The 23,796-nt window shown below is 46.5% G+C and overlaps 5 protein-coding genes across 5 annotated transcripts; 3 read left to right on the top strand and 2 right to left on the bottom strand.

Moving 5' to 3' along the window:
* Positions 1 to 2,725: 2,725 nt before the first annotated feature.
* Positions 2,726 to 3,845, top strand: H6S33_009066 (uncharacterized protein; the record flags this gene model as incomplete). The annotated part of the gene is made up of 6 exons (XM_044840421.1): positions 2,726 to 2,754; positions 2,815 to 2,905; positions 2,966 to 3,055; positions 3,132 to 3,223; positions 3,275 to 3,553; positions 3,611 to 3,845. The coding sequence occupies 6 exons, from the start codon at positions 2,726 to 2,728 to the stop codon at positions 3,843 to 3,845; spliced, it is 816 nt and encodes a 271-aa protein (XP_044697881.1).
* Positions 3,846 to 13,249: 9,404 nt separating this feature from the next.
* On the bottom strand, positions 13,250 to 13,641 carry H6S33_009067 (uncharacterized protein; the record flags this gene model as incomplete). The annotated part of the gene is made up of 3 exons (XM_044840422.1): positions 13,250 to 13,311; positions 13,375 to 13,540; positions 13,579 to 13,641. 3 exons carry the CDS (start codon positions 13,639 to 13,641, stop codon positions 13,250 to 13,252), a joined length of 291 nt encoding a protein of 96 aa, XP_044697882.1.
* Positions 13,642 to 13,973: 332 nt separating this feature from the next.
* H6S33_009068 (uncharacterized protein) lies at positions 13,974 to 15,371 on the top strand (the record flags this gene model as incomplete). The annotated part of the gene is made up of 5 exons (XM_044840423.1): positions 13,974 to 14,254; positions 14,472 to 14,606; positions 14,797 to 14,832; positions 14,912 to 14,993; positions 15,129 to 15,371. 5 exons carry the CDS (start codon positions 13,974 to 13,976, stop codon positions 15,369 to 15,371), a joined length of 777 nt encoding a protein of 258 aa, XP_044697883.1.
* A 915-nt stretch (positions 15,372 to 16,286) lies between these two features.
* H6S33_009069 (uncharacterized protein) lies at positions 16,287 to 18,842 on the bottom strand (the record flags this gene model as incomplete). Its single annotated transcript, XM_044840424.1, has 8 exons — positions 16,287 to 16,583; positions 16,652 to 16,813; positions 16,886 to 17,902; positions 17,961 to 18,095; positions 18,158 to 18,251; positions 18,304 to 18,476; positions 18,530 to 18,709; positions 18,759 to 18,842. The coding sequence occupies 8 exons, from the start codon at positions 18,840 to 18,842 to the stop codon at positions 16,287 to 16,289; spliced, it is 2,142 nt and encodes a 713-aa protein (XP_044697884.1).
* A 266-nt stretch (positions 18,843 to 19,108) lies between these two features.
* H6S33_009070 (uncharacterized protein) lies at positions 19,109 to 22,031 on the top strand (the record flags this gene model as incomplete). Its single annotated transcript, XM_044840425.1, has 6 exons — positions 19,109 to 19,507; positions 19,558 to 19,670; positions 19,729 to 19,985; positions 20,039 to 20,874; positions 20,928 to 21,116; positions 21,924 to 22,031. 6 exons carry the CDS (start codon positions 19,109 to 19,111, stop codon positions 22,029 to 22,031), a joined length of 1,902 nt encoding a protein of 633 aa, XP_044697885.1.
* Between the last annotated feature and the right edge of the window lie 1,765 nt (positions 22,032 to 23,796).

Consider the following 23,796-nt stretch of genomic DNA (forward strand, 5'->3'; position numbering starts at 1 on the left):
CTAGAATCCCCGATTGATACATGAGGAGGCTGGTGTTAGCCATATTCTGCAGCACTGTGACGTTGTGTTATAATAAAATGCAGTTCTATAGATATGTCACAGTTACTTAGCTCGTGGGCAGGATCAAATCTTCCTTGAATAGAGTCGTATCAGTTAACTTGTCAATTCCAGGGCCGGGTACTAAGGCGCGATGCCTTGATGGTCAATTAGCGTAGCCAGTAGAGTACTTAGGAAACAACGCTAGGACGTGCTGGGACACCTAGCGCGCTTAGCAACTCAACCACAGCCCAATATCACGCCTGGATCCATGGATCTAATCGGTGTGTTTGAAACCGAAACAACAAATAATTCTCCATCAGTGGTTTTCTAATCATGAATACATGCACATGTAGTCGATGCTCATTACCTACCAAATCCTTTCTATCCCATCTGTTCTCTATGGCCACTTCGGCGACTATTTGAAGTAAGTTACAGGGACCAAATATCACTATCGATTTGCTGGCTCTAAAAAACGCTTACTTGATCGCAAAGCTTAAGATGGAGATAGCCGGGTACCTGTTTGATTCTGTTTTTTCGGTGCATGATTCTACAGGTTTTAGGTTGGGCATAGGCCAACCACAAAGATGCTTTTGCGGAGATTTCTATGATTAGAGGGCGAGCCCTTTGAACCATAGAATTCTGAGACATCATCCACCCCCCCCCCCCCCCCCCGGTTAGGATCGACGGAGGTAATGTCTTGCGATGAGAAGTTGACACCTACGCTATCGATCACACAGGCTATGCGGGGGAGCAATCAATAGTCAGTTTCAACTTTTGACCCAGCATCCGCACCACACTGGCTAGTACCATAAAGTGGTTAGAATTCAATATAAGTTGCTCGTAAAAAGGATTGTAATGTGTGTGGTTAACGGCAACTTAGGTAACTTGATATCTGGACAATCTGGATAGACAAACTTCTCTGCTGAGCAACTAAAGCATAGAAGACAAAGTAGCAGCAATCTTGAGCATCCAATCAAACCCCGTCTCTTATCCGTTTAATACATGTACATATGTACATGTATGTTTGATCTAGCTAGCTGCGTGTGATATCGGACGGAAGCAACCGACTCGGGAGATTTTTCTGGGATATCATGATCCCCGCTAGTGCGGATTTAAGCCTTCTTCAATACTGTTAACACTCTTCAAATTTGACTAGCGATTCCTGTGTCCGCTTCATACATGTAGTTATTAGACCTGTTGTTTTCTTTTCTTCAACCTATTCAAGTTGCTAGCTGCATCCAGCGCCGATGATCCCGCTGATTCCTATTTAATACCCCACCTCCCCCCGGCCGTCACCACTGTCGTCTATTCTACTTCTCTCCTCCCCTCCATCTCTCATTACCCCTCGATCCCGCTCTTCTCCCCCATTTCCCCTCCTCATCTCTTCTTCCATCATCCATCCACTTTCTCCTCCTTTTCTACCTTCCTATCTTCATCATCATCATCACTTTCCATCCTCATATTATCTCACAAGTTAGTCAAAATTTGCCTACACTCAAGTATTGCGATAAAAAAACCCTTGAGTGATTTTTTGATTGCGTCTCCGCAGCGAAAAATCACTAAAGGCACATCAATTGCAATAAATAGCTTCTCATCAACCTATCGTACTTTGTAAGTTTATTACATCCTTCAGTCGTGCATCACTACAAATGTTCTTGGCTCATCGACTAACCTTTCTCCTCTTTTCTAAAGAGAAGCAAGGGCCTTCAAAAATCTGGGTTCGGATTTCCTTAGCTTCTCATAGCTCATCAACCGTGAGTTGTGAAGATAAAATTTAAAGCTGTTGACTTAATTGATTGCTAACAGAAATTGAAGTTATCCGATGGTAATCTCTCAAAAGGCCACAGTGCCTATTTCCAACACTTCACCACAAATAAAACCCCAGTCGAATAGTACACCTTTCATGCAACATTCAAAAAACACCTATAGGCATGTTCCTGGTCATCCACAGGTAGCTATTCAACATCAATATAGCCAAGTTCCATATCATCATCATCAAATGGGTGGGCAATACTTTGCTCCTATGCCTACTCACGCTCAAAACTACGGCAATGTATACAACGCAGTTCCACCCGAGCAATTCTATTACTACCAGTGGGCCCCGGGACACATGCCAATTCAACAATACCCCCAGCAAGGGTACAACGCCTCTCCACCAAACACTCCTCCTCAATCAGGTATGCAATATGGGTATTCAATTCCTCACCATGTCGATTTGCATCACGGTGCAGCTTTGTTACCTCCAACCCCCCCACATCAGCATCAGATTTACACTGGAGTCTCACCAGTAGTTGCCTCAAACGAGTCGGACCGAAAGCCGTCATGGTCATCATCGGGTATGATCGAAAGCCCAACTACTCCATTCACAGCTGTCTCGGGTGCTAGTGGAAGTCCCCTTATTGTTGGTAACTATGTTAAACCTGTTAGCACTGATGGGATGAAAACATACGGGCTTCCTCATATCACAAGTGGGAGAGTGGAATCATTAATTAGGGGTGGACCACCTCTTCCAGAGCCTATCTCAACAGCGTTTTCGGGCGAGGCAACAAAATCCATGGGAGAAAATTTGGAAAACCCTACTCATACAACAAATGTCTATATTCGAGGGTTGCCTCCAGACACAGATGACGATAAGCTACTCGAGATGGTTCGAAGATTTGGTGCGATCATTTCACATAAAGCCATAATGGATACAGATCATGGTACTTGTAAAGGGTATTTATATTTAACAAGAAGTTTCAATTTTTCAAACTACCCCTAACCATTGCATTTTAGTTATGGTTTCGCGAGATACGAAAGCATTGGTCAGGCTGAAGATTGTATCAGAGGCCTGGTCAGTCTTAAATACGAGGCGGGTTTTGCTCGAGTAAGTGTACCCTTCGTACAAACTTACACACTATCCAATACCTACTGATAATCATTCTAGGAATCGTTTAATGCCCGTCTTAAAACACTTGCGGACCCCAACTCTACAAATATATATGTCTCAAATCTTCCACGTAGTATGAACGAGAAGGTCTGTTTATTACCCTTTACCCTTCTTTGTCTTTTAATGTATCTCTTCATAGTCTGACAATATTTGATGAATATAGGATATGCAGGATATTTTTGAGGGATATATCGTCGTCTCCAATAGAATCTTGAGGGATACTGCTGGAAACAGCCGCGGCGTAGGATTTGCACGGTATGACCAACCCTTCTGGAATTCAAATTCACTATCCTAACCTTTATACAGTTTTGAGGATCGCAATATCTGCGATGAAATCATCAAGGTCTTCCATGGGAAGCTGGTTGGAGAAGAGCAGCTTCCCCTACAAGTTCGTTATGCCGATACCAGTGCCCAGAAACGCCTCAAAGCTACCACGACAAAAAAGAGGCAATACAGAAGCAATGAATATAACAACAGTGTCGTCAATGCTGCGTGTTATATGCCATCTAACGATTCTGTGCATCATCCCCCCGTCCAATATAGAAACCGCGTATGGCATCGGCATAACTCAATGATATCAAACTAGTAAGTTCTTATCACTTTACTGCAGAATACATATAGACTAAAATTTAAAAGTTCTAGTGACGCTGGGGTTACTTTGGAACGTGATGCCCACGAATATGATGAGAATGACGAACATTACGCAAACGAAAATGTTAAACTGGAAACCGTACACGAAAACGGAGACGACGCCTCCTCGTCTGATGACGGCTCTGATCTGACCACTGTTCCATCTCCCCTTGAGCTAATCGCGAAGTGTTCTTCTGGAAGCTTTTCGGATCCTGGAGAGAGCTATGGAGGCCTCGAGTCGGTTTAATCCTGGGTTTTTTACTTTCATTTTTTCTATTTTCTTTACCTTACCTTGTTTTCTCCGCTACTTGCTTCTAACTGAGGTCTAAGTTTTTCGAGATGATAAGGTGAAGTTTGGGTGGAAGGTTGATTTCGTTGGTTTTTTCTTTTCTTTTCGGGGTTCTTTGATGATACCAAATTAAATTTGCCAGGTGCATAAATGTTTCACAAGGCTGTAGAAATTTTGGGCGGAAATTTGTGTTTCTCCAATTAGTTCATGCAGCCCCTCTGTATACATGTACCTAACAAAAAAAAGTGTTTGCTGGGATTTTCGGGTTTTCACTTTCTAAAAAACTTATTTTCATAACAGTTCTGGAAGAGAAATGAGTGTTTCTTCAACATATGGACTTCATTGGAAGATAAAATCGATACCAAATGGTTGCAGATAAAGCTTAAGCCTTGAAATTAAATGCAGTGTTCCGCCTGCCATATGTGTCTTCTCTTGGAGTATGTAGCCAGTTCCTAGAGAAAGGAAGAAAGAAAGAAAAAAAACTCGAAAACAATCAAAGAAAGTCGTCGGTACTCGGTATTTATTAACCCAGAATATACACATAAAACACATAAATTTTAGGCGAGCTGTCTTTAGCCTTGTCAATTTGACATCTCAACCCTTTAACTCCATCAGCACAAGTGGTTTTCAAGTTGCCATGGGTTAGCTGTCCTCTTTCTGTACCCTGAAGCCTGTCAATTTACGTTTGTCGGGACCGATCTGCTAGATGAACTCCTGGTTTATAATCCCTTCTCGCCCCCCCCCTTAGCTAGTCTCGTACCGTACCGTATACGTGGTCTGTCAGTTCAGGATCTAGGACCGGTGTCAGGATCCACTTAAGCTGAAGAAGGGTAGGGGATGAGTGCTGTAGGGTAGGGGGTGGTTTAGTAGGGTATGGGTAGTTTAGTACATGTAGTTAGTTGCGATATAGCAGGAGAAGAGGTTTGAAACACATGTGATCGCCGTTAACTTCTGTGTCGGCGACGTTGAGAAGAAAAAAAGCCACAGCACACACAAGCGGGTCAGCCTTAACTAATTTGAACACACTCTCTCACTCTCCGTTTCTGTTTTTTTTTTTTTTTTTTTTTTTTTTTTACTAAGTTAGTGGGGTCACTTGGGTGGTGTGTGTTGTGAGCGGGAATTCTCTTTTTCTTTTCTTTGCTTTTTGCGACTGCTGTTTTTTTGTTTTGGGGGCGTGGGTCACGAATCCTCGCTCGGTCAGTTACCCGGTGTGTTTGTTGTTTCTTCTTGCTATTTGCATACGTCACTCAATCACTCACTGGCTGGCTGGCTTACAGTATTACAAGCGCGCGCAACCTCCATCCACCCTCCCCCTAACTCATGTTCAGGGGGATTCCAGGAGCGCTGTTGGTTTCCTACATTGTGGGAGTTTTGCGAGTGCTGTTCTATGGGCCGGTAGTGCCGTGGGTCAAGTCATGGGCGGTCAGTCGGTTGGTTACCCGGTCAATGAATCATCGTAATAATAATTGGGGCCGTCCTTGGCCCTCCGTCCTATGCTAGCAGCTAATAAACGGAACGGACATAGCTTAGCGTGGGTTGGGTTGGGTTGGGTTGGGTTGGAATAGTGAAAAAGCGCGCTAGGCTATATGTGATGCAACTATTACTTTAGTTGGACCCGCGCCGGCGGAACACAGCTTCCCTCCCTCCCTCCCTCGCTCCGGATCCCTTCCCCTTGGGTTTGATATTTACCCTGCCGATGATGATGATTATGTTGATTTTAATGTTGATAAACGTCGCCCCCCCCCCCCCCCCTTAGCTAGGGGAAGGGGGGAAGAGGGAAGGGAAGGGAATGTTAATTTCGATCTTCGGGATTGACAGCTTTTTTGACGTTGACGTTGACCGTTTACCTGAGCTCGGAGACCAGGCCCGGCGGTGGGGAGTCCGGGTTTACAACTCTACGTACCCCAGGTTTAGGGTATATTGGGGTCGTCGAGGGTGGGTGGGAAGGAGAAGGTCGAGAATGTGGTTAGAGTAACGGTTCTCTAGAGCTCTCGAGCTCTCTACAAATTAATACCCTTACCCAGCTAGCTATCTTAGCTATCTATGCCCAGCTCGTATCTCGATTAATCTTCCTCGACTTCTACCGGATATTTTCCGGTTCTTCCACCATACCCCTGACCCCTACCCACCCCTCAAGCTGCCCAGCAGAATAAGCTCATAGGGATATCCGGGAAACAACAAGAATAAAAGAAAAACGTGGGAGGGGAAGGAGGGAAGGGAAGGGAAGGGTAGGTAATTTCCCAGGTACTTTACCCTGGGACAAAAAAGCTGTACCTGCATATACAAGTGGGGTGGGGGTAGCTATGTAGAGCTAGCTTGAGGAAATGTCCGAACGAAAGGTAGGTCCCTTGATAGCCGTTTCACCGCATGCCCACTCACACACACACAAACCCAACCTCCTACATACATGCCGGAACGGAAACATTCCCGGCGGCGGCGGGTTTGCCTCTCGCTCTCCCCCCCCCCCCCTCCCTGGTAATAGGGGGTGGAGGGGGGCCGGCCGCAGTGTGTGTGTGTGTGTGTGTGATGTGATGTGATCTGGTGTGATGTGATAGATAGAGTGTTTGCTCTACTTTTGTTTTAATCTATGCAGCACAGGTACAGGTGAACTGTGACCAGTAGTACTACCGTGGAGACATGCGTACGTAAACCAACAACAATAACATTAAAAAAAGGTTACTACAATTGTTGGGGAGGTTGGGAGATTTTTCTTTCGGTTTGGTTTTTTTTTCCCTTCAGTTATTTTTGTTTTGTTTTGCTTTGGGGAGGGGATCCCGTGAGTCATGAAACATGGGAGTGAGAATTGCATTACTCTACAGAAGAGGAGCGCGGTTTTAATTTTCTTTTTTCTTTCTGTGCTTGACGTCCGGCCGGCTTCCCTGTCTTGTTTTCTGTACCTGGTGCCTCCCTACGCCCCCCGGAACAACCTCGCGTAAGTCTGTAGGGTACATGTACGATACAGTACCGTAACGTAGGGTTAGGTGTAATGCATGCAGGCAGGCTAAGAGTTATAGACTCGACCGTTGAGGTGGAGGTATCAAATGACGGAATTTTGTTTGTACCTACATATTGATGGGCGAAATGGGACACAGCCATAGGCCTCATCATGCAAGGACGGGAACAAACAGAAAACAGATAACCCATTGTATGTCGGTACAAAAAACAAAAAATAGAGCAAAACAAAACATGGCATAAAAACAAAACACAAATTCATAGGGATTAGCGAAAGGAAGGGAGGGATTCGGTTGCATCGTGAAACGAGCTGAGGTGATAGGGCTTCGTTCTTAGTCTTCAGCATCGACATCATGTAGGGTACCGACCGACTGGCTGCAAGGGTGCACGGGTACAAGTTTGTACCTGAGAGGTATTTTTTGTAAATAACATGGGCAACAGCAACAGCATCAGTACGGTACCGAGATGAAGATGATCGGTGGGATTTGATTTTACTTTGCGTATGAAGTACAATGTACCGCAGTATTATGAAGATGTATCATGTAGGCTAATCTTCCGTTTAGCTTTCTCGGGTCCCGCTATGAGCACTCATGAGCAGGCAGACAGGCAGGTCACTGACCGCGATGAGGGTGGGGGAGGGAAGTTTGGGAATTGGGAACTGGGAATTGCGCTGTTCATGTTGCTGTCACTCGGACTCTCTTCTCTGTGTATCTGTGTCTGTATCTGTATCCGTCCGTATCTGTATCTCGCTCTCTCTGATCACTTCCAACCCAGCGGAGTGTTATTGCTGCTGAGCTAGGCCCTTTCCAACCAATTCCTCCTGTCGCCCTGTCCGCCTGATCTCTCCTGCCTATCTGCCTACAAAATTGATTTGCCCTACTGGCTGTCTGTGTCTGTACTACTCACCGATATATACGCTTTGGCGACCGCGGGCGCGCGGGGGGGTAGCTATTTACGTACACGAACCCTCTCCCAAAAGTAAAATTGGTGATCAGATGGGAGGACGAAGGAAGGAGGTTTGTGTGGTTATGGTGCTCAGGTATTCCCAATTATATTTTTATAGTTTCCGGGGCGTTGTGTTTGTGGTGAATCAATTGTAGGTTGGGGGTGGTGGTTGTGGTGAATCAGGTGCCCGGCCGGAGGAGGAGGATGGGGGATCGATGGGCGTTTTTTATTAGACGGCGGCCACAGCGAGCGAGCGGCCGCGGGCGTCCCTACTCTGCGACAACATTGGCAAACTAACGAGAGTCATGGTACCGGTTCCACAGAAACCCATCCATCCACACCACCGGAAGATTAGGAGAGAGAGGCAATGTACGGTAGACACGGTAGGTACAGGTCCACAAAGGGACACAGCCAGGGACACACCACACACACACCACACAAACACCACACACTGCACAGGTACCGAAAAAAAGTAACAGATGCATGTTACGAAAGTAGAAACAAAACGGCCCCCACCCTGCCTCTCTACATACTCGGACTTTGAGGGTCACGTGTGGAATTTCTTTCTTTCTTTCTCTTTTGCTTTTTCTAGAATCTTTTATGCAGGCGTTGGAGAAAAAAAAGTTGTGTCCATGATGTACATACATGATACATGTAGGATTGAATGAATGAGTGAACATCTGATTGACTGTCTTGTCTGTCTGAGTGAAGTCTGACTGACTTGGCCCAATGTCAAAGTGCGATGCCGCTGTTGGAATTGTGATCTACCACCCCGGCGTTGCTCTGCTCGAGTAATTGAGGACAGGTAAGGTTTATCAACAACAACGGCAATACAACATTGAACTGTGCTGTGTTGTTGTGCTCATGACTGCGGTGATTGTGGTGAGCCCTGACATATGATCATGACTGACTGACTGATTGATTGATTGATTGATTGATTGATTGACTGACTGAGATTCATTGACTGAATTAATATACTCACATGTTCATATTCGCATTCATTCACACGCATACATGAACACACCGGGACAGTCTTTTTGATACGGCCCTACATACATCCTCTGCTACAGTAAGTATGTAGAATGTCATGTGCTCACGAAATTTCAATCGTATTCACCAAATCCGAATCAATTGTTCCCCTGAATTACGATTAACCTGATTACCATCGTGACCTGTTGTTGTCGTTGTCGTTACCGTTGTCTTTGGCAAGGCTGTCATATTTTTTATTTCGTTTTTCTTCGAGAATCCCCTTTCCCTTTCCCAGCTTTCCTACGATGGATATCTCCGAGAATGAGGCGTTTCGTTTCCAATTGCGATTCTGCTTTCCAGCTGCCGGCCACCACCCTGCTTCCCTTCCCCCTTCCTGCCCTTAACTCCCCGCCCGCCGCCACCATCCCCATTGGAGATCATGACACTGAGGGTTTATGTGTGTCAATGAGGGGGTGTGTGTGTTTCTCCCCGAGAGGGGTAACCATGTCTGGCCTTAGGAGAGATGTCCGTACGAGAAGCCTTCCTTCCTTTCCTTCTCTGCTGTAACCCTACCTACATGCTCTACATGACGATTGTCAAACACACCACGGTTACCACAAAACTCAAAATTGCACAATTGAAAGCCGGCCAGCCAGTCAGCCAGCCCCCCCCCCCCCCCCCCAATGCATACCGGTCCGTATGAAAAGCAATGTAGTGAGGTAGCTCATTTATCAGGATCTGATTGTAGTTTGCCAGCCTTGTTGTTGTCTGTCATTTATTCCACCCCTCCCCCCTCCACCCCCTCGATAACTTCCCGCGATGATCGACGGTACCGTCTATCCGTCGGGTTAATTGGTGGGAGATACACACTACCTGCCCTACCAGTCTGCCAGGCTACTTGGCTGGATAGCTACATAGATGTGCATAATTTCTGTACATAGAGTCGAGAGCGAGGGTTCTTGGGAACTCTAGGCTCACTCGCTCATCACATCCTCGTCCCTTGCCTACAATTTGCTAGCTAACCTTAGCTACATGCCCTACGGCCTACTCTACAAACCTGGCAGGTTGGTTGAATCGATGATAATGTAATATAACACAATGCGAGATGTCGATTGCCCCGCGCAGCATCATCATCATCATCATCATCATCATCAAGCTGCCGCTCGTGCTGGCTGGCTGTTGGGGTCGAGATATGTACTCACACAGCAACAGGCAGCTGAGGACTAGAGAGGGTTGGCCAGCTCAATTGGAGGGATGAGAAGATCGAACGGGGGGAGGCGTGGAGATGGGGTGGGAAGGAGAAGACGTCTCTGGTCCACGTAGCGTAGCGTATATGTATACGTGCATGTAGGTAGGGTTTCTTCTGTAGGCACAGAGAGAGAGGGAAGTTCTAGAGTCTGGCTGTCTGTCTCCGGGCTCCATAACCCATATCCATATTCATGTACAGACGGTCATTCATTCGGATATGCTCGCACATGATTGACATGCTGCATATATCTATGGATTGAAAAAAAGCGTACGTGCGTGCGTGCAGCAGCACAGTTGTGGAATTTAATTTATCTTGCCGATATCTATACATATGTCTTTTCTGCGAGATTTTTTTTTTTTTTTTTTTTTTTTTGTATACACGTATTTACATCGCAAAAAGAACAACAATACGAGTAACTAGAGCAACAGCAGTAAAGAAGAAGACACGCGTGTTCTATGCAGAGAACAGGCAGGCAGCTGGCATGGCATGGCATCCGCTGCTGATATGTAATGCAATGTACTCAATGTACGAGCCCCGACGTCGTTGTCGAGAACGGGCAAATGAGCGTTGGGAAATATTCTAGAATTCCGCTGCACCCAAACGGGTGTGGGTGCTGGGGTTACCCTCTGATTCCACTCTAGAGTAACCACTCTGGTTCGTTTGAACCCTTGACCTGCAACCTGAACCGCGGTATACTTTGAAAAGCAAAAGTGAAAAAAAAACACTTTTTCTTCTCTCTCTCTTTCTATCACATAAACCCTGATCACAAAAAAGCCCCCACCAGGGGGTTCGCTCTCGAACCCCATATTTGGCTGATAAGGGTTTAGTCTGTGGTGGTGGGTTCCAGGAGGGCGGGTCCTCTTCCAAATTGGACCCCAGTTCATTGATAACCCCAGTTCATTGATAACCCCCGGCCTCGGTACAATCTAGCGCAGTGGGTGCTGGTGTAGTGTACCTCTGGGTATGTGTATGGAATCTGAAATCTCAAATCTGATGGAAGACCGATTGAAATGGCCCGGCCAATTCAAGGTTTGTTTCTGAGAAGCCCCCCTCCCTCACCCCCTCCACATCTCCACTTTCCACCGTATCCACCCCTCCTCCATCGGAGGTGAATCAGAAGGGCAGTAGTCCAACTCGGAATAATTATAGAGAAAGAGGGATCGCAATCATGTGAGTGGTGGTGGCGCGCTCACTCTCACCTCGCGCGTGTATGCGCGCGCGCCGGCCGATGAAGGAGGGATTAAGATCTCGAAATTTCAAATTTTGGGAAAATGTGAAGCTGGTGGTGGTGGTGGTGGTGGTGGTGGTGGTGGTGGTGGTTGTTGCCGCTGCTGTGTTGAGTAAGCGGCATATATCTCGATCACTCAACGAGCTGGCTAGCAGTTAATAGCGCTCCCTACAGTGTCGCGAGTATATTAGGGTGTATGTAATGTATGTACAGGCGAGGTGGGTTAGGTAGGTGAGTGTAAATGGGGAATCGTTGTTCTGTATGTATTGTCACGATTAACGGTATTGGAATGGGTTAATTGCCTTGCGCTTCGTGCCTGCACATTTCGAAACCCCTCCTCCTTCCTGCCTACCTACCTACTTGATCTTGCCCCCCTCCTGCTGTCTTTCTTCCTCTATCCCCACCCCCCTTTTTCGCTTGATGAGCGTGGGCATGAAGCATAGCGGCAACTAGTAGCTGTATCTCTTTATGCTATGCCTCATTCAATTGTGACTTTCAACTCTCTAACTACAGATATCGATTCTCTCCGTGATCTGAAAATTAAAACCCAGTCCTAGCCAATGTGCGGTTCCCAAATGGCTAGGACCAACTACACGTCAGATAAATCCAGGTTAGATATACATAGATAGTTACCAAGACCCCACGAGGTAGTCATGCAGGACAGATACACAGGGGGACATACATACATCAAAGACCCAACGTACCCAACCCCAAGGGCCTTGTGTTAGCTGTGCTCTAGTGTGCGCAGTGACCCCGTCCCGAGTGAGCGGTGATCGAATCAACCTCGGAACATCTCCGTAGTAACATTCAATTAATTCTTTATTTTTGGTGCTCGAGCGTCACGCCCCCGTGTAGTTCGCCGAGGACCACAAACTCCACTCATACTACGCCTGAGGAAAGAATATTCCGGCTGGGGTTGTACGAGAGATTATACATACATGTATTTACTCACATGTAGGATGTATGTGCATGTTGTTATTACTTACTCGTCAGCAGCAGCAGAAAAGAATCATATTTTTCTGATGAGAGATCTGGGCTATATTAAAATTCTGCAGGGCCATTTTCCTCTCTTTGGTTGGTCAGGGGTTAATATCTTAACATTTATATTTCATGCCCAATTACGGTCTTTGAGGCTTCTTTGTTAGGCGACGGAATATTCTTCGAAACTCTTGCCATGCACGGGGGCTTAGCCAGGGAAGGCACACCAGGGCTGCATGACTAAACCGTAACCTCGCGCCGGAATTATCCAATTAAGAACTTTATGTAAGCCCGCAGACGCCGTGGTTGACACTTCGCGCGGCCAGGGGTGTAAAGGTCAATGAGCAGCCCAGTTGAATGGTCCTCCCAGGGCCTCCCAGCTGTGACCCGCCGAAGTTCCGGCATCCCTCATTTTCCTGCATATGCAACGCTAGATACTGCGTCATTGAACGTTTTATCGAATGCAAGCGGCTGTTGGACCTTGGGGGACTGGAGAATGAGAACGCAAATCACGGAAGAGTATTTTTAACGAGTACTGCAGGAGAGACAAAAAATATGTTGGAGTACATAGTAAATAGAGGGGGCGGGGGCAATAGAGGGGTGCGGCGGGCTGAGAGAAGGTACACTGACGGAGTCGGAGATGGAACGGAGCGGAGACGGACATATGGTGGGGGGGAGGGGGCGCGTGGAGGATCAGATACACGGAGGTTAAGAACCACTTGCAGCCACTAAATAGATTACAGAGTCGCGGAAGAGACAACACTGATCTGGCAATTATCTTGCCCTGTTGAAATTGAGTCTGACGCAAAGGCAGGCGATTAACTAGAGGAAGGACAGGCAAGTAGAAAAGAGAAAGCAGGCACGAAGTAGGCTGTGGCCGTAGCATGACGAGGGGGGGGCAGAGGAGGAGCAGCAATTACCTATGTACAGCAATAACAGCAGCGCACTGGGAGATAGGTGCAGGCAGCAGAGCAACGAGTTTTGTGTGAGAATGAGTTTTCCTGTACTCCATCACTCATTCTCACACGAGTCTTTCGTTACTCAATCATCCATGACCATCCGACCATGGATCCAACTATAGTAAAGCATAGAATAGCTACCACCTATATAGCATAACATCATCAGTGATCACTCAATTATCGAGTGAGATTTACGGGTTGACAAACAGAGACAACACTCGGCATGGCCGCCCGCGCGGTGCACAGGACCTCCTCGCAGCAGTAGGAAGGCAAGCAGGCAGGGCCTGCTTGCCTTCCTGCCTGACTCCCCTTGCACCTTGACCTCCTCCTCCTCCGGAGCATTGTGGCCCTCGCCCTCGGCGTATTCCTCGTTCTTAATGCCAATTTAATTTATACCCTCCATCCACGTACCTTGTCTGTCCCAAGGACCCCCAAACAGCCCCATCCTTGTACCAGGTCCCAGACTCCCAACATTTGTCTTTGATTCATTAGCTTACTAGCTCCTTGGGTCAAACCAAGGGAACTTGAGAGAAAAAGGAACTTGAAAAAATAAAATAAAGGATCCCCCGTTTCTGGAACCGAGAGGAATAGAATAAGAACATCAGCCTCCCGCCCTTCTGTCGCTTCTTCTAGAACACATCAAGCAGCACACTTCCATCCATTCATTCACTAAATTATAAACACCTCACCATCATTGCACTACCATCCTCAATCCCATCAATACATACTTAATACAACTACCTCCTCATCATCGGTTAACACAAACTCAACTTTTATAAAACTCACCCCCCCATACAATAATAATAATGGCGACTACAACAGTAACATTAACAGCCAACAAATACTCGAACGACCAAGTACGAGTACTCGGCATTGATGAATACAAATCAGCTGCACGAACATTAGCGGATGCCTTCTTCAAGGACGACGTAGCTTTCTACTGCCTCGAGACACCCGATAATGGCGGCATGACCCGTGAGGAGCTCTACCCATTACATTTGGAAATTCTTGAGTACATTGTTGCGGCTCATTGCTACAACGGTCTGGTATTGGGCATTGGTGAGCACAACGAGGGAATCGCACTATGGTATGATACACACTCCCTGTCCATCAATCTCCCCATCAGAGATAGTCCCCAATACTCTACCCTCAGCTTGTTCCTGAGTGAGGCGTAACCGGCAGTGTCACTCTCTCCGCCGCCGGGTGTGTGAGAGAGTGGTGTGCCGAGTGGAGATCTGCAGGCAACATCACAATTGTGCAAAAAGCAATATATGGCTGACTTTTCCGGGGTTACTCGTATATAGGATGCCACCGGGAAAAAACATGGATGACTGGTTCACAATCTTCCGCAGCGGCATGTGGAGGCTGTACTGGAAGTTGACAAAGGAGGGAAAGAAGCGGTACTTTGAGGAGTTTCTTGAGGTTCTGCACCAGACCAAGTATGTAACAACAGCCACGCGGAAATTTCTACCCTAGCCCCGATCTCATGCACTCTCTTGCCTGCGCCGTTGTCGGAACTTTGTTCAGAGAACGTCCGCAAAGGTGGAAAAAAGGAACAAATATGGCATTTGCGTAATCAGATATCTTTTTTGAGAATGTTTGCTGACTCGATATTTTTCGTTGCTACAGAGTAAATGCTATGGGTGATCAGGACAAAGATGCATGGTATGTTCCCACGTTTCCTGCAGGTTTCTAGAACGTGCAGTAGTATAGTTACACAGAACCATCTCTAATCATTCGATAGGTACCTAGTTTACCTCGGCGTCACTCCGGATGCGAGAGGAAGAGGTTACGCGAGAAAGCTCATCGAGTTTGTCACAAGAAAGGTATGCTCAAATTAAAACCTCATTCATTTTCTTTCTTTCTAGAATTTCAGGAGTTTGAGTCCCTTGGTGGGATTCATCTACACCCATCTAGTTTCATATAGTCAAAACAGCCACTAACATGCATTGTGCTTCTAGTGTGATCTCGAAGGTGGTGCACCATGCTATCTTGAGAGCAGTCATATCAACAACGTACCAATGTACCAGCGATTCGGATTCGACAAGAAGAGCCGTGTCGTTCTCGGACCAAATTGCGACAAGCCCGTCCCTCTCGATATCATGATTCGACCGGCGATGAGACTAGTTGGCGAGAAGCTCGTACCAGTACCTATCACCTCATCCATCACTGCGTCCACAGGTGGCCGTCGTCTTGCCGATTAGTGTTGTCATCCATTCGTTCGTCACCGTCGTCGTTGTCATCACCAAGCGTCGACTAAAAATGCAGAAAGCGCACCACAGGAGGGGTACGCAATAATTTTAATGGGGTGGTTGGGTTACGAAAAAAATTAGAAGGTGGGATTAGAGGTTCATCATAGACTTATTAGAGGGTTTTAGACGGTTTGTTAGCATTATGGGCGGCGACCTTTGTTATTTGCAATGTGTTGGAGTTTTCCTCACAAGGAGTTTTATTACACGGGCCGGAGTTTTTGATTTTTCCCTTTTACTTTATTATTATTATTATTGATTAATTCCCTTTCCTTTCTTTTTAGACACCTAACTGTTTAATGGCTTGTTACGGTTTTTCCTTTTGGCTTTTGCCTTCTCAGACACTCACATTGTCACTCTCTGCTCTTTCTTTTGTTTACGGGCCGGGTGGTTGGGTTCTTCCTTTCTTCTTCATTGCATCCTTATTGACTTTACACCTTATATTTCTTTATTGCATGGAGGCACGGTACTTATAGAATTTTTATGTTGGGGTTTTTGGGCTGGTCGGTATGGAATACCGCATTATTAGAATTCGCTTCGGCTGGGTTGGACTGTAACATAGAACAGGGTCGCCCCTTGGTGCGTAAGAACAGAATAATAGATTCTGGAGCATCGAAAATACTAATAAGGGCTCATTGCTCGATTATCATTATCAAACTTTTTGTTCACTTTTATTTGTGTTCTTGCATGAAACGAAAAAAGAAACATTAATCTCCAGCGCCCTTTCTCATTAAACGCTAAGATGTGTCTTGGTTATTCTCCGATATATCATCTGAGCCAAACTAAACCAAACTCACATAGAGTGCATGCACACACACACACTCACACCCTCACACACCACATAACACGCGGGAATCTCATGCGCATTCACTAGCAGGATCTTTCAAAAATGCGGTACAGCCCCTTCAGATTGGCGACCTCGGTAACGGCCCCCAGGAGTGTTTTTGGCGCTATCAATCGTTTCCTGACAACCGGGAATATGGCTGTTTCCACCACGCGCCCCAGCTCTTTTCTACGCGCGTCGACATCCCAATTACCCGCCGCCGCCACAACGTCATTTCCATCGTCAGCATCACCACTCACGCTCGGTAGTTTCTCGGGAACGTAGAACAATGCCAGTTCACGCAGAAGAGTATCAAAGCATTCCAGCTCTGATGTCCAGTCGATCTTTATTTCATCTTCCGTGTTAACCGGAGCCTCTTATGTCACTGACAGCGAGAGGAGGGAGATCTTACGTTTGGCCCTAGGCGTAGAATAAAGGAGGGAAGCTTTCCAAGACTGGGCATATACCCTTTCAGTAAGAGTGGGATACTGACAAGGTTACCATCCTCGGAAATTTCGAGACTGAGGTAATCTTTGAGCATGGGACGTTTCGAAAGGAGCAGTTGCTCGATTGTCTATGTTATATCAGCGAGACGGTCTGGGGGGGGGGGGGGAGGGGAGGGGTACGGAGAGGGATGGGGGCATACAGTTATCGCAGATTCCCAGTCGAAATCACCCTCTTCCCCCTTAGCCTTCTCCTCCTCCACCGCAATCTCGAGAATATCTCGTACACCCATCGGTGGATCTAAAACTATCCGCCCAAAGTTTGCAAAGTCGCTCAGGCCAATCTGGTAAAACAGCTCGTACGATACAGCGGCATAGTCGACAAGGTATAGGCGAAGCCCGTGTTGCACAGCTGCGAGACGTCGGTTGTCATCTATTATGCCCACAAACGTGTGGTTCTGGAACAGCTCACAGAGTTCTGTATGAGCGCTGTCACGTACGGAGGCGCGTAAAGAGTGAATGGTGGTGTAATTTATCAATGTCCACGTCGAATCATGGTTGGTCTCGTATTCTACTGAGTCGCCTGCAGATTTATTTATGGGGGGATTGTCGAACATAGTGGTTATCTTGCGATCGCGGTTATCAGTACGGACCATATTGTACTCGTATTCCTTCTTGCGTTTTGCTTTGGTATCGTTCGCTCTTATTTCCCTTGCGGTATCATCGATACTACTACTTTGGATAGGTTTCGTGCCTGGAAGGAGTGTCTGCGTAAGAGTGTACGAACGAGACGTATCTACTGCGGCCAGCTTTTCCTCAACTGTTTCCACAATTTTTGCGACAATCTCATCTTCGTGGAGGAAGTTAACTTCGCGTTTTGTAGGATGGATATTGACGTCAACACGATGAGGTTCTATCTCGAGTGATAGATATATGAATGGGTGTCCGCCCTTGGGGAGATATGTTGCATAGACATTTTCGAGTCCCTTTTTGATCGCGGAGGATTCGACCGAACGATGGTTGATGAACAGGAGTAATGTGGTCTTCTTGACATGGTAGTTGGCATTGGATATCATACCCGTTGCCTCAAAACCAAGGTGCTTTGAAGAAGTGGTGAACTCAAGGAGTTCATTGGCGACGCTGGAACCATGAATGCGACGGATTCGATCAATTACAGAGGCAGTCGCAGTTGTGGAGACACCACTATCTGCATCTCCAAACTGTGTGTAACATACCAGTATTAATAGGTACAACGGTGTAAGGATGCAAGGGGAATACCTTCTTGCATGAGAACGCCACCCCCGAACAATGCACTGCATACCGCCCAACAACGTCTAGAATCTTTGAGTACTCTTCGCCCGGGCTTCGGAATGCACGGCGTCTGGAGGGGGTATTATAGAATAAATCTTCAACCTAGGAATTGTTATGAAGCTGTCACAAGTTTTGTTTCGGTTTAACAGGACTATAAAACATACAGTAATCTGCGTCCCCTGTCTCCCTGCTACTGGTTTTGGGTCTGCACTCTGACCAGGTTTTGGTGGAACGAGTTTACCATCTGAATATACAGCTCTATACCAGATAAACAAGACCGAAGAAAGAAAGGAAGGGGTGGGCAGCAAACCTATAGGCACAACTCGAATCATTCGTTTTAGTTGTGATAGTCAAATGGGCTATATGGCTAATACTTGCTAGGGCTTCCCCTCTGAATCCGTAGGTCCCAATTGCATTAAGATCCTCGAATGATTTCAGTTTACTCGTAGTGAAACGTTCGCACAGAATAGGCATATCCTCGAGCTACAAATGTACCGAGTGAGTATCTATGATGCGCCCACAGGGCTAGCACATACGTTGATCCCATGACCGTTATCAGTGATCTGTAAGAGCTTGAGACCGCCCTCCTTCACTACAATTTCCAGTGATGTGCTACCGGCATCCACAGCATTCTCAATCAACTCCTTGAGTGCATGAACAGGCGCAACAATGATTTCACCAGCTGCAATTTTGTTTATGACTACTTGGTCAAGTGCCTAACTAAATTATTAGCTACATTCTGATAAGAGATGCCAAGAACTGGACCTTGATTCTTCTAGGGGCCTGAATGTTTTGAGGAGCGGCATCGTCCACAGCTTTTCGCTTCAAAGACCCGGTATCTGAATTCATTATTGGAAACCGGGGAACTGGGTAAGAGAATAAGGGGGGTGTACCGGGGAATGAGCGATGTTTCGGGGGTGCCAGGGAGACGCGACTGAAAGTAATTAACTAGTCGCGTAAATGACGTGTGTAACCTATTCTAGGAGGTTACCCGGATTTGTCACGTGCCCAACAAACGTTTTCTCTCATTTTTTTCTTAAGAAATGTTTCCTAAAAAATATTCCTCGTCTCATACACAACAAACGAATTATAATACAAGCCCCAAAGTCACGGAAATGGGTAAAGCAAAGAAATCTCGCTCGAGTACGGCTCGTGCCATTGCCTCTCCAACTGCGCGCCCTCTCAATCCTGCAGAAGTCGCAGCCAATGCAGCTCTCCGCGAGTCAAAGATCATTCCGGTGGTGAAGAACTTGGGTTCAACGAATACAAAGCAGCGTTCCGAAGCTTTGTCAGCAATAGTCAATTTACTGGAGGATTCCAACTGTCGTAATTTGCTACTGAGGGAACGTGTGGTGCAGAAAATCATGGAAGGGTCGCTGAATGATTCTAATCAGGAAGTCGTCGTCTACGGTTGGGGCGCGCTCAGGAATGTTGCGGCCGAGGAAGGATATGATCAGTGTATATTCATGTACAGGAAAGATATCTTGACACCGGTGGCCGCGGCGATTACTACTGTACAAACTAAACTCTGGACCGTTGTGAGAAACCGGCTAATTAAGTGTAGCTTACTACTGCGATTGGGAATATTACAAATAACCCGAGTGCTCTCAGCACTCCAGAGAAAAAGCTATTATGGCAGTACGCCGAGAACGTCATCGGGCTGATTACAAGCCTCTGGTACCACCCACTCCCACATTATGATTATGATATCATGTGCAGTCGCTGACTTCCCTAGCGAAACATCCCAAGAAGTGGTGGATGCGATTACCAAAATATCTCACCTTCTTCATTTTCTAATCTCCATCCTCTATCCGTCACAAATAATACCCTCAGGTGTACAAGAAGCCGCTGCCCAATGCCTCCACGCACTCACTGAAGAAAACGTTGTCATCGTCGAACAAATTATCGAGAACGAAAACTACGTCTCTCTTCTTCTCAAGCTTAAAGATGATATCCAACCCGAGGCCGCCATCAAAACTATTTTCGTTTGCGGTAATAATGTCTCACTTCCCTTGTAGAATTCTTGCTAAATTTAGTGTACCCAGGCACGCTACACAACGTATCACTCGCCACCCCCGATACCCACCAAATTTCAGACTCACTGACTCTTCCAACTCTCACAAATCTTGTTAAAATCACATCTACATCTCAAGACCCTGAAGATATATCCCTTACCCCGCTCTCCCTTACTCCCGATCAGCGAATTCTCGCTGTCGAAACCGCCCTTGAAATCCTTGCTTCCATTGCCACAGCCGTCCAGTCAAACGATGAGAACGAGTTCAGAACTGATGCTGACGGTGACGTCGAGCTTGGTGATGAAGAGGGGCCAGAAGATATTGACGAGGATGTGTTGGCTGATATGGACAATGTTGTTGGCGCGGAATCCGGTGGTATCGACGACATGGATGGCAGTGCTGAGGATATCCTAGCTTACTTGCTAACATCCACTGCCCAATTATTACTTCCATTGGCACAGGGTGGCAATGGATCACCTCTAGCTCTACAGACACGTGCTATTAGTGTATTAAACAATATTGCATGGACTGCCAATGTCACAATTCCCCCAGAGTCTTCACTGTGGGGCACATGGGAGAAATTGGCGTATGCAATTTGGGATGAGGTCGTTGTAAAGATTTTAAGGGCCAACACGGCAGATATCGAGTTGGCGGATGCGGTATCAGGTCTGGCATGGGCTGTTGCCAAGGGGACACACGGAAAGGTGAATATAGAAGGTGGGGTAGTGGGTGCATTTATTGCGCTATATGGAGCCGCTCGTGGAGCAGGTGGAAAGGCAGTAGCAGGTGTGGACGGCCTTGAGGGCAAGTGTGTAGGTGTGCTTGGATGCCTAGCCATGGCCGAAGGGAGATTAGATGTGAATAAGGTACGTTTGGTATATCCGGCTTTTGGAATAATCGTCTAATCCTCCGGGTGCAGGAGATTGGGGTATTCCTCATGACGCTTATTGCTGCTGCACCAAACACTCCAGCGGAACCAACAGTCGAGGCGATCAATGCCATTATGGACATATACGCTGACGCTGACTTTGACTATGACGGGCCTGTGTTTGTCAACTGCGGTTTCTTGGCGCATTTGCAAAAAGCGTTGCCTAACGTCAGAACGATGGTAAGTAATCGTCTAATCTTTTGTTTTCTTTTGATCTGCCGAATTCCAAACCATCCGTTATTTTCCCGCTTTTGGTTTCGTTTCAACTTTTGTTGCATGCGGGACTTTCCTGAGTACCTGGCTGCTGGGTCAGCCCTGGTAAAACCATCTGGTACAGAGGCGTTTATTCATCTGAATTGGTTGGCTATACTGGAGCCCGGTAGTATGGGGCCCTGTCAAGGCTACTATTGGGATCACGATCCTTCTGCATTGGCGGGATCTTTGACCCACCTTGAAGGCCCACTAGTGCACTCTACTCCATAAGGCTGAGGGCATCGCACAAGGCTTAGCCTATGTACTCCTGCAACCTTGTTGATGCATTATACAATTCCGCATGCGGAACTTGTGTGCATCGATGACAGTCCTACCTGACCCAATGGGACTTGGCCAGTCGGGAGTGTAGAGCCAATGTAACATTTTACATTGGGCATTCTGGCACTGGTGCTCAGAATGTTCGTACGTGCGTTGACGCATCAAGCATCGTCACCTGTGTGCGCTTGGTTTATTTCTTTTTGCGATTCTTTTTGCTTGTTGCTTGCACACACCCCCGCCGAATTTTGTTGGCACCTACCAAGAAATCTCCGATATATACCTTGCCTTGCCTAGCAGTGGATGATACCACTATGCGTTAATGAAAAATGCGTTCATATGATTAGAAATCACTCTACTCTATCTTCCCCCTCATTATGCCCTACATACCCGCGCGGATCCGTAAGAACAATAATGAGGCTGAGAGGGCAAATACTAACTGAGATGACACCACTGCAGGTTAAGAGAATCGACAAGAAAAAATTGCCTGATGACCGGCACAGGGCGGACGAGGCGGTGCTGAATATGCAAAGGTTCATAACGTACAAAATGAAAGAGAGATCTTGAGTGGGTGCAAGGTGGGGTGATCATGATGTGTGTAGGGATCGATCCTATTTTTACAAACCAAGTAGAATACAGTAGCATGGGCCAGGGTCCAGGAGAAAAACGCACATGGGAATGATGACCAAGGGTATGGAGAATTTAATTTGTAGATTACTTCAGCATCAGCCATTTCATGACTCAAGATTGTAAGGAGGGAGGGAGGGGTAAAAAGGAATATTAAGAACAAAGGTCAAATAAGCTTCTGTTACACGGTGCTCCGGGAAGCGAAGTAGATCTGCCTGGCTGTGTGACAGGGTGGAGTGCGGCGTGGCTGCAGAAATAGCAGGGCAGGGTACAGTCAGCCATTATTGATTTTTATTGATTTATTTTTTTGCGTGGGGTGTGTGTGTGGGGGCGTGTGACTTTTGTGACCGGGGGAATGAATTCGTCGGACCGGGAATGGTGTCACGAGATATCACTCGGTGTGCTGTGAGTTGGTGGGACTTTAAACACCAAAACACCTGGCGCCACGGGATTACAAAAGTAGGAAGTATACATATATAATTAATCTTATTTTGATAGTCTATGGGTCCTGATTTATTGTAAACGCCACACCAACCCCCCAGCCACGCACCCACGATATTCACTTGGTGACTGGATCTACTGATTTCGATGCAATCCCTTTCGCCGGTTGAGATACCAGCCCGTCCCCAGTAAGCGTTCACCCAAATCCTAGTAGGTAGTGATTCAAGAGCATCTCATGGGCTCAACCAACAATTCGTCAACCACACTTTAAGTTGGCGTTGAAGCTGACGTTGGCCTAGCAGAGCGGGACCCAATCATTTTCGTTTACCAATGTTTACTCCAGATTCTGACGTATTCAAGTATATTATATACAGGGTCATCCCTGTGCCTATATATACAATACACCCTCCTGGCTAGGTAAAACGACTATCGCACCTGGAGAAATTCCACCAGACTACAGCATCATGGCTAGAATGCCACCCCGCCTCCTCATCATTTCACAACTATGCGTTACTATAATATAGGCTCATGGGCTGGCTCAAATCAAGCATGACCAAAATCCCAGGCCGGTCGGGTTCTTTGGTGGTCGAGACTCACATGGTCCGAGCTGATAGGTCAATGATCGATATTACAGGATATTCTTCCGACAAGTTCTGCGAAAGAGCCACCCAGTGAAAAGGTTACCGTCAAATTAACGTACAAAAAATAAGACCTGTTTAAAACCTTACTCACTTCACGTTTGGCCTCAACAGGGCTTAGTAAGGACCTTGTATAAGTACAGGCCTCCTTAAAGTCTTTTAATAGCCGTAGGATCGACACCTTACCAACATCCCGCAGGGCTAAATGGAGGAAGAAGTCTTTATAAAGCCCTCAGTATAAAGGCAAAAGCTAAGCAAGGTTTAAACAGATGCTATTTTCTTATATGGTTCGGCAGTGAATGAAATACTTTAATTCGAGGTAGCCATATATGCGTTTCCCAAAGATTACACGATATCAGTAACCCCAACGTTACTCCTCATAGCCCTTGTATCTCACTAGTAGCTATATTTCATTAAAAAAAAAAGAACTAATTTTACTCGAGCCAGCTCCGGCTCGCCGGAGGACAAGGTTAGTGAACCACATTAATATAGTAATATCACATCTCCCTTTTGGCATCGTATTGCGAAAGTTATGATGTGAGTTAGTTTCCATCATTCAGACTGTAGAACCAGGGTCTATGAGATTTATATATGGATCTATTGCGCGCTTAAAGTTGCGTGTCGAT

The sequence above is a fragment of the Morchella sextelata genome (genome assembly GCF_020137385.1).
Source record: "Morchella sextelata strain SCLS chromosome Unknown scls_3, whole genome shotgun sequence".
Taxonomy (NCBI): domain Eukaryota; kingdom Fungi; phylum Ascomycota; class Pezizomycetes; order Pezizales; family Morchellaceae; genus Morchella; species Morchella sextelata.